General features: G+C 43.7%; 1 protein-coding gene across 1 annotated transcript in view; it reads right to left on the bottom strand.

Moving 5' to 3' along the window:
- shank3a (SH3 and multiple ankyrin repeat domains 3a) overlaps positions 1–13,391 on the bottom strand; it is a 262,588-nt gene that overhangs the window by 32,915 nt on the left and 216,282 nt on the right. The window contains exon 14 of the mRNA XM_061251833.1: positions 5,477–5,552. Within this exon, the coding sequence (XP_061107817.1) occupies positions 5,477–5,552 (76 nt within the window). The remainder of the gene's footprint in view (positions 1–5,476; positions 5,553–13,391) is intronic.

Below are 13,391 nucleotides of genomic sequence, written 5' to 3'. Positions count from 1 at the left end.
GAATATCAATCACATCTTGCTCTGTAGTTACTTCATCTGGAGGCTAAAATTGTTTCAAAGTCAAGAGTGCTAAATAAGTTTAAGTATTAGTGACTGGTTTTAGAAACAGAGGACAATCCACTTTCCTGATGGAGGTGAAGTCTTCAAATGGCCTAAATGCTGATTAAATCCAAGGAGTCCAGTGAACACTAAGATTGGCTCCCATGAATGAAGAATTTCTCATAACAATTAAGTCGAGGTCCTGGAAGTTGGCAGATTTGGAAGTCTAATATCGCATATATTTGAGTGACATTGTACAGAAAGCCAGGTTTCTGTAGCGAGTGGAGTATGACCCAGCTGGGATGTCCATAGAGCCAGCAAAGATCAATGAGGCCTTTTCCAGTAGCCTGCCAGAGTGGCGGACTGTAGAGCCAAAATGGAGTCACTCATTTCCTTTTGTATCCTAATGGTTTGACATAAATCACTCAGGAAAACATCACATCTGAGCTCCCAGTACATTCCTTGCTGTGCTGGCCAGGCTGCAAAGGAATCTCATACAAAGGACCAACATTAATGCAGTGGTGAAGTAGACATTGCGTAAAGCACTGGTTCTTAAACTTTTTAATACCAAATGTGAAATACTTTTTTTAATACTGGGACCCAAATTAGAAATGTACTACCCTTCAGGGATCTGACAAATGCACATATTAGTTTAGCCTAGTGGACTACAGCCTCCGGGACCCACCTCAAACATATGGGTCCCATTCTGCACTGTAAGAGACAATGGTATAAGGGGTCAGAGGCAGTTTCATCTCTCACGGAAAGAAAGACTTGAGATATGGATTGTTCAGTTTTCTCTGATTGTCCTTTGAACCACCTGAATATTCCCTATTCCTTCCGCAGATGATGTCTCTCTCTGCTGGCACCAAGGAGAAAAGCGAAGGAGAAAATGAACGGCGGCTATAAAAACATCCTCGCTGTCGTGCATCGGGGATGTGTGCCCTCAGATGACACCGCGCGCCCCCCTCTACAGGGCACCTCGACGTCCGCCTGCGTGGCGGGCGCACTGCGGCGTTTCGTCAGGTCTTCACACAGAGCCATTAGGCCCAGACCGCCAGGCGGAGCTTTTGATTGACAGGCCAGCTTCGGGAGGACAGAGGCTCGCTGGGAATCTATTAAATAAACGGCGGTGTCAGCGGGAGGAAGGACCGCGGGTAGCGGAGCGAAGGCGGGGCGCTCGTCAGCGGGCTGTTTGACATTCGCCGCACGCCTGGCCCGGTCGCCGGACCAAGGGCCAGCGCTCAGCCGGCCCGTCTGCCGGTGTAGAAGAACTCCCCACTCAGCACAAACCTCCGCCCGCTGCAGCTCGCTCTGGGCTCGCGAGGCGAGGGCGTTTCATCTGACCGCCATGTCACCGCCATCTCAGTGTCAAAGGAGAGGCTTAAATTAGGCTGTAAAGCCCCATCTCGAATGCGAATGAGGGAAAAAAAAAAAAAGTTAAATCATGCTACACCCAGCGTGTTTAGTTACAAAAAAAATAAGTGAAACGGCTTTATTTTCAGGCTTTGCTCCTTCATTTGTCTCGATAAGCCCGCCCGCACGCTTTTTCTCGACGTTGCGTGAGCGCTTGCAAATGGATTGTGACTGGGGCCTGTTCAGGGTGACAACGGCTGGATTCATCTTCAGCGGGGCCCATTGGGATGCAGGCGACGTGAGCGAAAAGCCTTTTAAAAAAGCTATTTGCCTCCTCGAGCCTCCACTCAATTAACGCGCGGGAGAGTCAACACGTTTGTCTGCCTTTCATCAGATGGGAAAGGTCGCAGAGGAATAGGGACTCCTCATGAATAAACTGGCCGTGCGGAGTTTGCGGCGTCTCACTTACGAAGAGGCCTGCCGCGTAGCTGTTTCTGTATCGGCCATGGCTGGGATTAAGATACCGTTGAGCCAGCCTTGACTACTGCACTGAGAGATTATGCTTTAACACACGCCCTTGCAGGGATTACTGATACCTGACAAGAGCAACCAATGCTACCCATAACCATATTTCATCCAGGGATTATGATTCAGTGCTGAGACTGTGTGTGTGTGTGTGTACCCATGTGTCTGTGTACGTGTGTGTGTGTGCGCATGCATACAGTGGAGTCCAAAAGTCTGAAATAACTAGTGAAAATCCTTCTATTTTGCATTCTTTTCTAATAAAATACAAACTATTTAATTAGAAATTATATGGTCAGCATAACAATTTCAGCTGAAAGTTGAAAATTTCATAATTTCTTAGTATTTGATATATCCACCTTTTGCTTTAATGGCAACTTGCACTCAAGCTGGCATGGACTCCACAAAATTGTTCCAAAGAGCATCTTGTGATGCTTGGCTTTTGTCAGTCTCCCCATAAATGTTCAGTGGGGTTGAGGTCAGGTGATTGTGGATTGTGCAGCACTCCTTGCTCTTCTTCAGTCTTCAAGTAGCTCCCTCAAAGCTTTGAAGTAACTTTCATTTGTTTAAAATTTTTCAAAATCCTAAAACTGTTTATTTTCATTATTAAATGAAAAGAAATCCTCAGATATTCAATGTGGCCTCAGACTTTTGGACCCTGCTGTATGTGTATGTAAGAGTGTGCCTGTGTGTTTGTCTGTGTCCGTGCGCGTGTGTTGGTGTGTGTGTGTGTGTGTTGGTGTGTGCGCGTGCACTTGCGTGTGTGTGTGTGAGTATACATGTCTACAAGCCCTCTCTGCAATCTGCCCCGCTCCTCCCCCACTCTGCTGCCCACACACTCGTACATCCACGCAGCACCAGGAATAAAACTCCCATGATGCACTGCTTAATAAACTGGCAGAGAAACAAAGATTGTTTATAACTCTGTGTATTTTATATGCATTTTATTTATTTTTCACTTGCAGAAATGGGTCTGAGCTAATGTATCAGAGGAAGTCGCGCACACATTAGCGATTGCGTATCCCGATTAGGACACGTTCCTGCAGGGACGCCACGATGGTGCAGGGCTAAGGCCTCGGACCCTCGCACGGGGGAGTGCATCCATTGGGCCGCTGCTCTGAGGGTGGGGGGAGGGACTCGGCAGGGAGGATTTCCCCGAAATCTGGACCTCCAGACGCCTGCCAGGGAGTACACGGTTGTTGCGGCGATTCCTCAATTAACATGGGCGACCGAAATAAACAGGGTACAATTGGCAACCAATTAGGGAAAAGAAATTGAAAAATCTGAAACAAAGATTTAAAAAAATACCAATTCCTACACCAGTGTTCCTGTACTAGTACTGTTAATGTAAAAACAGCCTCATTTCATTAACTCAAATTTTGACTGGCTGAGAAAGTGTGAACCATGGGCCAAGCGTGGTATGAGTGTGTTTCATGAGAAGAGTGGTCTAACACTAGGAACTAGGTCTGAATAACGATGCCTATATGAAATGCATCGTCTATCACAGTGTTCTGCTATTAGCATTTAAAGGGCTACTTGCAGAGTGCCCGAGACTTGCATACAAATGAACGGTGCCTTTCCTCAATCTAAAACCAGTGAAAACAGGAGGCAGTGTTGCCGATATGTTTACCACGTTAAAGACAGAATGAAAACAGCGTAGGCTGCAAGGCGTTACTCTGTGTGCACCAGCAGAAGCAGATTGCATTTTGAACAGCTTCACCAGACAGAACGCTTGATCAGATGCAAGACGAAAATCGTCTCAGAGCGCAATGACAACTCTGCCACTAGATGGCAGCAGAGCTACAGTATTAAGCTTCTGTGCCATCTCAGGCCAGTTGAGGGGATTCTGTGGGTTTTGGACTCTTAATTTAGGGTGTAATTCAGATATATCCTCTGTCTCCAGCAAAGGGGCAGTAGGGTTTGGCGGTGGTTAACTGACGGAGCTGAGGCCCAATTAGAGAGCAGGTTAGAAGTCCGCCCTTTCCCTCGCCCAATCAGCTGCGTTACTGACATTGTGTCTGAGCCCAGCCTGCTAATTGTCCCATTGGCCCTGCGACACACACGTATGACATTCCCTGAGTACACACACACCCACTCGTCCACTCATTTTGCACAGCAATCATCACATTTATTAAATGCCCACATGTATCAGTGTACTCTTCCTGGTCTTAGTATCTAAAACTCCCACAAAACGTTCTGAAAGAGCAGTGTAGTAGGTTTTTGTAAACTCCCTAACTCCCGATTCATCCCCCGCCTTAAGTTAACATTTAGCGACATCATCCAATAATTCTGCAAAAACATATATCATGTCACATTTTACAAAGCCTAAAACATGCATACTTCTACCAAAATTGAAATAGTTTTCCTTGAATCAGTGTGGAACACAAATCGAAAGCTCCAGGGTGATATGAAAAGCTCAAAAACACAATAGCCATCTATGTTGCTCATTTCAAAGCAGCAAGCCAGGTAACCAAGGTGCAACCAAGGTGTCACAGCAACTGCACTTAGAATAAACAAGAGAAAATGAGCCAGTGCCAGAGCAAGTTTGGTCAGGGAACTCTACTGTAGCCGACCGATGGCACCGACCAATGGTCAGCCTCGCAATCACATACACAAGTGTTTCCATAATCAACCAATCACACACACGCATTTCCATAATCAACCAATAACATAGACACACAACACAGTTTTCATACCAATCTAAAAACACATCACTAATGGAGTGCCTTCTTATATCAGCAGTCAGGCATTCACTGGGCTGGTCATTCTGCATCCATCCTTGAATACTTGCTTACTCTTATTGCTCACAATCGCTGTGCTATGAACTTACGCTCTAGATTGTTTCTCTAACAATCGCTGTGCTATGAACTTACGCTCTAGATTGTTGCTCTAACAATCGCTGTGCTATGAACTTACGCTCTAGATTGTTGCTCTAACAATCGCTGTGCTATGAATTTATGCTCTAGATTGTTGCTCTAACAATCGCTGTGCTATGAACTTACGCTCTAGATTATTGCTCTAACAATCGCTGTGCTATGAATTTACGCTCTAGATTGTTGCTCTAACAATCGCTGTGCTATGAATTTACGCTCTAGATTATTGCTCTAACAATCGCTGTGCTATGAATTTACGCTCTAGATTGTTGCTCTACCAATTGCTGTGCTAGGAATTTACACTCTAGATTATTGCTCTAACAATCGCTGTGCTATGAATTTATGCTCAAGATTGTTGCTCTACCAATCACTGCTCACCAGATACCACCTGTTGGTTGGATCTGCTTCTAGGTACTAGGGGGTGGGAGGGTACTGGTAATCTTCCTGTTTAGGAAGGGAGATGCATTGCGCTCCCCGTACAGATAGGGTAGAGCACACTGGTTTACCTGTAGTACCTGAAGCAGATCCTTTAAGCTCCACACCTCAAAGATGTCTACTTACATATCCATTAAAATATGTGATCTAAAAACAGGAGTTGAAATACAGGTAACACTGTATAAAACAAGAGTTGTCCTGACCGACTGACATACGGGCAACACCATATGACCATGCAGCGTGGGTGTACATACCTGTAGGAGGTGAAGTTGTCATAGGAGCCCACGGTGTAATGCCGGAACAGTCTTTTAGTGCGGTCCTCTCTCGTCTCTGCACAGAAACACAACAGCCAGCCTCGCATTAGCACGGAGGGCGACTACACTCCCAAAAGAAGCCCCTTTTTAACCCCTATTTCAGAATAACTGTTGCCTACAGACATTGGGTGGTGTGAGCAGAGCTTCAGCGTCGGGGACGAAAGACCAAGCTCCACTGTAGCTTTCTTACAGCAGTCAATCTGCTCCTATGACATCATCAGATGACTAATGCCTCTCTTTTTGATTCAAATGATGATAGGTTTGCAGTGAGTATTGCCATAGGAGGCAGAGGCAGCGGAGTCAATGTTAACAGACCAATGGAGTCAATGGACAACAATCGCCATTTTGTATTTATTTTAGTTGCATGTGGACTGATTCTATGTGTTCTGGTGTTCTGCGTTCTCATCGTTTTGAAGCATAAAAACTAATAGCTGTATGGTCGTGTTGGGATCTTGAATTCAAACAGTTGAAGGTGAAAATCCAAAGGAGTGAATTCATAAAAGTGTCAGATTATTCACATTCGATGCCTTTTATTGTGACAGGGCTCAACATTCAAACATTTCAGCAGAATGCCTTCAAGGGAATTTTCAGATACACACCAAGTCTTAAAACACCACCACAAGTTCAGGCGACTCTAACTAACTCTAGTGTCTAACCAAGAATCATTCTCAAAATTTGCGTGAAAAGTTCTGAATGGCAAAATGCTTGAATCGCTACCCTCATCTTTAATGAAAAAATGCTGAGTGCATGAATAGTTGTTGAATTCTGTTTGATCTATACATACAGTACCTAAATACTTATTTGAAAATATGAGCATCATCGTTGAATCCTTAAACCCCTATGGCACCTTACCTCAAACACTTCAAGCAATGTTTATAGGTATAACTGGATGTCGCAAGTCCTGAAAACCACTGTCAAAGTTAAAATCTTTATTTGCAATCTTAATAGGCTACACGGAACAGTTAAATTAGGTGGTACGGCTTTGTTCTGAAAGCCCTCCCGCCCATCCGCGCAGGATTAAACATGACGATGGAGCTGGGAGGCAGAAGGGCGGCTGTAGCCTAGTGGCTGAGGTACATGACTGGGAACCGGAAGGTTGGTAGTTCAAACACCACGGGAGCTTGTCCCTTGCTTAGTCTAATCAACTGTAACATGCTTTTGATAAAAGCATCAGCCAAATAACTGTAATGTATGGCTTTAGACTGACAGCATGCAGCAAGCAGCAGCCAAAAGACCCCCCTGTGACCAGGTGAACAACACTAAATCAGCCGAGCCTTCAGCTTATTCAGCCAGAGCTTGACTCCCCTGGCCTGCCTGAACAAACGCTTGATTAGTTTATCATGATATTACTCACCATCACAGTACAAAGCGATATCAGAGGCAATCAAAATATGACTCTGTGTTATTTGCCATAAACAGAAAATGGCACAGCACACAACAACGATAAAACTTAAAAGCTTCCAGTTTTTCCAGACCGGACAACTTTACAGTTCTACATTTTGATTAATGAGATATCAGCCTGGGAAGAAATAAATGTTTTGTTTTTTTTCCTCCTGAATGCATAACAACAGGAAATGATTCATTTATGAGCCTGTGAATTATTGATGCCACTGCTGCCAACATTAATTTCCCCCCTGCCCATTACTGGGAAAAACCAACAACTCAATATTTAGCAGCACAAAACAGAAATTAAGTTAAAGTACAAATGGTGCATTATTATACAGAAATGACTGAAAGGCTGCCTGTTTCAGTACCCTGTGCCAATCGGTAGAGCTTTTAGAGCAACATTTCAACAATACATAAAAATATGTACATCTCCTCCACTGTACCAATCTTTGAGGTTATGCCACAGACAGCAAGGTTAACATTTATAGTGCATATGCTTTTTTAAGCCTAGTAAAATTCCAGAATGTGACTGACACTATTGACAGTATTTAAAATTGCACTTATGTTTCAACACAATCACGGCAATTTATTTGAATTTCAAGGCACAGACATGTCAATCAACACCTCATGATTTCCTGATGTGTTTGCATTGGTTTGCACGGCTGACTGCTGTGAGAACCGAAAATGACGATGGTTTCATAAAAGTGTCTCATTCTGTATTGAGAATATAGCATATTACAGTTCCACATTCACTGCTTTCACTCCTGTAGACTCTACAGGAAATGAGTTACTCCATCACACACATATCCACATGCATGCATTATGGCACAAGGACTATGGGGAAGACTTCCTCTCAGAATTGCCTCATCGTTTTTTTGGATTGGCCACGAGTATGTCAGTGTCAGTTCTCATACAGGACTTATTGAGATGCAAGGTAGAAATAAATTAACTTCATATTTTTGCTCCAAGCACTAAATTAAATCCACCCAGAATAGGTCCCTGAGGAACACCAGAAATAAGAATGGGCGATGTCAGAGGCTGGTCTTTGGCCTTTACCAGTTGGCAGGGAACAGAATGTCTCTTTTATGTTTTCCTGAAAACCCTTAATACCTCTACATCCTGCCTCCTTGTAGGCACACTTGGGGTATAATCACCCTGGCTTCATTACCAACACATAACAGTCTCTTCAGCAGCATCACCCCTCCATTAGGGTGTTTATTTGGATTGAATAGCCAGGTCCCCTCTATCACAGCCACTCCCATTCACATGTTATGTCCTGCATTGTTTATAGTGTACAACCTCCAGGATGTGTTCCACAAAATGAGACCTCTTGCACTGGCTGCCAGTGAAACCAGAGGCAGTCTAGCAGTAACATATACATATGTTCAAAATATTTTGATGTTTTCTGGATGTAGATTTATGGCTATATGTTTTTCCTGTCCTCACGTAATGTGCAGACTGAGAGATAGATATAAATAAACAGATAGACTGTCCTCAAAGTCTGTTCCACAGCCAATGCACATAATGGTACAACTCATACAGTAACATATGATATGATAACATACAAATATTGCATATATACAAGACAGTTGTGCAAAAACATAGAGTCCTTGAGAAGCATTGAGTTTATTTCACCAGCGGTTCGCACAACGCTCGACTCAGCTGTGTTTGCGGCTGTGACGTGTGGGTGGAAATGGCTGAAATGTTTTTAATCATCTTCATAATTAACATGCAGGAATTTGGGTGAAAGGCACAGGGTAATCACTTTACGTTAATGTGGGGAAATTGTGAGAGGAATGACCAATTACAGCTCTATTATCACATACACAAAGCCCCCGGGGGAGAGGAACATTACTCATTTCTGAATGGAGATGAGCCACGCAGCCAATTTCCACTTCCTGTCACCGGCACGGAGAAGCATCCGCTGCCTCTCCTGCGTGGTTGTTGACTATAGGGGCCACTCATTACGCCACGCCTAGTTAATCACACTCAGATAAAGCCCCCAGTCACGTTCTCATTGACGTTCAGTTTAAAAAAAAAAGCGTAATGACAACATCAAATCCACAAAACAGTCACCGCATTGAAAATGACTAACCGCACCTAAATGGTCGAAGGAAACCGCTGTCCTGACATCCACGTAGCACAATAATTCCTGAAAACATAAATGCATAGAAGCATACATCCACACAGAACATACTGTATGTACAGTACCTCCACAAACCAGAAGACCAAAGCATACTGTGTATAGATTGGGAAGAAAAAACCAGAAGACAATACGCCAGTAAGAATGGAAAACCACTTAAAAAGAACATCTTATTCTGATTGACTTGGCAAACGTGACTGGGTGACCCTGTCGATCCCATTTTAGGACACATTTTAACAAGCCTTTGATTTTAACAGGGCGGCAGCGCCACAGAACAGAAAGCCTCATTACTAAACCAGCACAGGCAGCCAGCGGTGTTGCTACGGAAACGATGACCTGTGAGCTCTGTGGAACGAGCTCTCGGCCGTGAGGAGTTGTAATTAATCTCTTCTTTCAAAGTGAACTGCAGAGCAGAGATCCCACAAAGCCGTCACCGTTCCCACAGGTGACTTTCGCTTGAGATCCGTTCCAGGCTCATCACCACTTTCGTGTGGATGAGTCGCTACACCAAATGCCACCACTCTGGCGCCCCCAAGCCCAGCGGAGGATCAATGTCATCTTTAAACGTGCCAACGGAAGCGAGAGAGGACTTTGCAGGGGCTTTAAAATGGCATGCTAACAGCTGTCACCTTCACTTAGAAGGCCTTTTTTTGCCAAATTTTGTGCAGTACATTTAAAATTTCTCTAACATAACTTTTGCGGCACACCTACTATATGGGGATGTGCTACAGTTCATACACAAGAGAATTCACACATACTGTAACATGGGACTAAGGTGTGGGCACAAACACAGGATACATGGTGAACAATATAAAGGTGTTTTATAAACAACATCGACAAGGGATTGACTGAAAAACATGAAATGAAAAACAGGGAACACCAGGCACCCATAGACCATGGGCAAGTGACCACAAGCCAGGGGACTCCAATACTGAGCAACAAGGGGAGAAGTGGGGAAACTTAAATACACAACCAAAGAGGTACAGGTGACAACAATAATTAAATAACTGCTTCCAGAACAAGTATAGATTAGTATTCCACTGCGCTCTAGTGGCAAACAGAAACTGCAACCCTTAGAATTTGATCCTGGGAGGGAGTTCTTGATTTCTTGAAGCTCTTGTCTGGCTGTTTGATCTCTGGCCCTCTGGGTATGTCGAGGTATCCTTGAGCAACACACCTAACCCCTAATTGCTCCTGACGAGCTGGTTGGTGCCTTGAATGGAGGTCTGGCACTGTTTGTGTGTGAATGTGTGTGTGAATGGGAGAATGAGAGGCATTAATAGTAAAGCACTTTGTGTAGCCATAGTTTCTGGCGCTATATAAATGCAGTCCATTTACCATTTGATGTTTAATATAGCCAAGAGAAGGGAAGTACAAAAATAACCCAAATACATCATGAGATACTTAGATCAAGATTCTGAGTGGTGCTAGAGACAATAATCTGTCATGTAGCCCAGAATCTTTTAAATACATCTTTTAAATAAAATTTTAAATACTGCAACAGACCATGTGTGTTCTAATTTAATGCAGCTTAGTTTTTTTGTGCGCAAATAAAAAAACAATCACAGACATCAGGATAGCACTTTTAATTAAGTAACCATTACAAATCTAATTACATTTTTACTACTGTGCACCTACCATATGTATAGATCTAATCACGGGGCTATAAATATGGAGGAAGGCTTTTTGGCTCTTGTAATCAGCCATATTATCTTAATGATTGTAATCCCGTTTCGAACCATAAACTCAACTCCGCTTCGCTCCTGGGCCTAACCCAGCCCCCAGGGCACCCTGGCACAGCAAAACAGCCAACTCTGAGAAGAGACATTTTACACCCACAGAGTACATTTTTGTACATTTTCCTGTATGTAATTATACAATGTGTACAAGGGCTGTCCAAATCTGCTCATGGAGATCCACAATCCTGTAGGTTTACATTTCAACGCTAACGAAGCTCACCTCATTCAATACCTAGAGATCTCGTTGAGCTGTTAATAAGTAGAGTTACATGTGCCAAATTACGGTTTAAATGGGAACCTACAAGACCGTAGATCTCCAGAATCATGATTGTATACACTGATGTATACACTGCATAACCCTAAAAGACTAATTTATCGTAGCTATATAGTCCTTATTTCTCTGTCGAGTAACTGAACTGGTGAATGACCATAGAATACAGTATAAAAGACGCATCACTGCACTCCACTGCCATCCTTCCTCTTCTACCTCTGATGGATGAAATGATTGTAGCAGAGAGAGAGAGAGAGAGAGAGGTAATCTCAGGCAATCCATCACTCTCAACTCCCTCCTGTGACATCACCAAACGGACAGAGAGTGCAAACGCAACGCTGAACGATGATCAGCGATTCATTCCGCCTCGTATATTTTTGATGGATATTTACTACACTCTCTGGTTATGCATACATGATTTTTCACAATATGAATACTGAATTTCTCAGAGACATGCATGCCAGGTTAGGAAAAGGCACTGGCCGTTGGTACTGGAGTGCTGCACTGTGGCTGCCCGCTGCTCCTAACTAACTAGGATGGGTCAAAGGCAGAGGACATATTACCCCATAGTTAAATAAAGTATATCTTATCTATCTTATCTTAGGAATAGCCTTAAAACAGCTATGCCCTGCATAGCTCGTATTCTGAAATATTGCCCATTCATTCCATTGGATGACTAACAGATCTATTCAGATCAAGGGTTGAACAGCAGTGGCCTATGCTATGCTCTGTTTGCAAGGTACACAACCCAGGAACCCTACTGCTCCGGGGTGTGATCCCTGGAGTCTCCTACGTGTGTGTGTGTGTGTGCATATTTGTGAGTAGTATTAAGTGCGTATTACAATGTCGTTTTCACTGGCTGTCACACAAGCTGGCACAGTGCTACAATCTGAAGCTCTTTCAGTGAAACAGTGCTAAAATACTGAAGCTCTTTAAGTGAAACAGTTCTAAAATACTGAAGCTCTTTCAGTGAAACAGTGCTAAAATACTGAAGCTCTTTAAGGAAACTCCACTATGCTACAGTAAAGTCCTGAAGCTATTTAAGTGTGCTAACATGCTGGATCTCTTTAAGGAAATGTCACAATGCTAAAGTCCTGAAGCTCTCTAATGTCACAATGCCAAAATCCTATTAGATGTAAGTGTCACAGCGCTAAACAGCTAAAGTTCCTCTTTAAGGAAATGCCACAGTACTACAGTAAAGTCCTGAAGCCCTTTAAAGTGTCAAAGTGCCAAAGTCCTGAAGCTTTTTAAGGAGGCATGAGACTGGATAGAGACCTCACAGCGAGAGGGCAGAACCACAGTTCCCCCTGCCTGGAGGGAAGCACAGGGTGGGGTCTAATAACCAACACAACCTCCCCGCTACTGCTCACTTCCAGAACACAGTCACAAATCACATTTACTCACACTGCCGTGGCCCTGAACCTCATTACGCTCGAACTGAATTATACATCGTACCGCGTAAGCATTTTGCGCCCGTGCATATGACTTATTGCAGTGAATTAAGTTTATGAGCGGATTTTATGCAGTAATGTGTAACAGGATTTGCTCGCACACCTTGTAAGTAGCGGTGTTTAACGATGTAATTACGCATGTAGCAGGTGAATGAAAACCTATATAAGTATGCTATATGGTCTAATAGTTATTAATAATTAAAATCATATTTCCACACATTCACCCCTGCTTTTGCAGGGGTTTTTTTATACTTTAAGGTGAGATAAAAGTAAATAAGGCCTGCAGGTTAAAGCTGAGGTAAATAAATAAAGGAGGTGGGTCACAGGAGCAAGTCCGCCTGAGACTCAGCAATGTGGACTGTGGTGCAGGGGAACCTAATTCAGACTAACCCAGCGACTGTGGTGCAGGGGAAGCCTAATTCAGACTAACCCAGTGACTGTGGTGCAGGGGAAGCCTAATTCAGACTAACCCAGTGACTGTGGTGCAGGGGAAGCCTAATTCAGACTAACCCAGTGACTGTGGTGCAGGGGAAGCCTAATTCAGACTAACCCAGTGACTGTGGTGCAGGGGAAGACTAATTCAGACTAACCCAGTGACTGTGGTGCAGGTGAAGACTAAATCAGACTAACCCAGCGAGCGCAAGGCTCAGGAGACTACTCTGAAATAATGCTGAGAAGCCCCCTCGCCTCACAAACTTTCCACAGTAATGAGAGAGAGAGGGAGAGAGAGAAGGAGAAAGAGGGAGAGGGAGAGCTCTTTAGGGGAAAAAAATCTATTTGCATTTAGTCCTTTATGGTTGAATGCACACTGCACTTCAAATTTGAGCATTTACAAGCAGTTTTGGACTTTGAGAGGGTGAGAATT

The sequence above is a fragment of the Conger conger genome, chromosome 8, assembly GCF_963514075.1.
Source record: "Conger conger chromosome 8, fConCon1.1, whole genome shotgun sequence".
NCBI classification, from domain to species: domain Eukaryota; kingdom Metazoa; phylum Chordata; class Actinopteri; order Anguilliformes; family Congridae; genus Conger; species Conger conger.
This window is presented reverse-complemented; position numbering and strand designations above follow the sequence as displayed.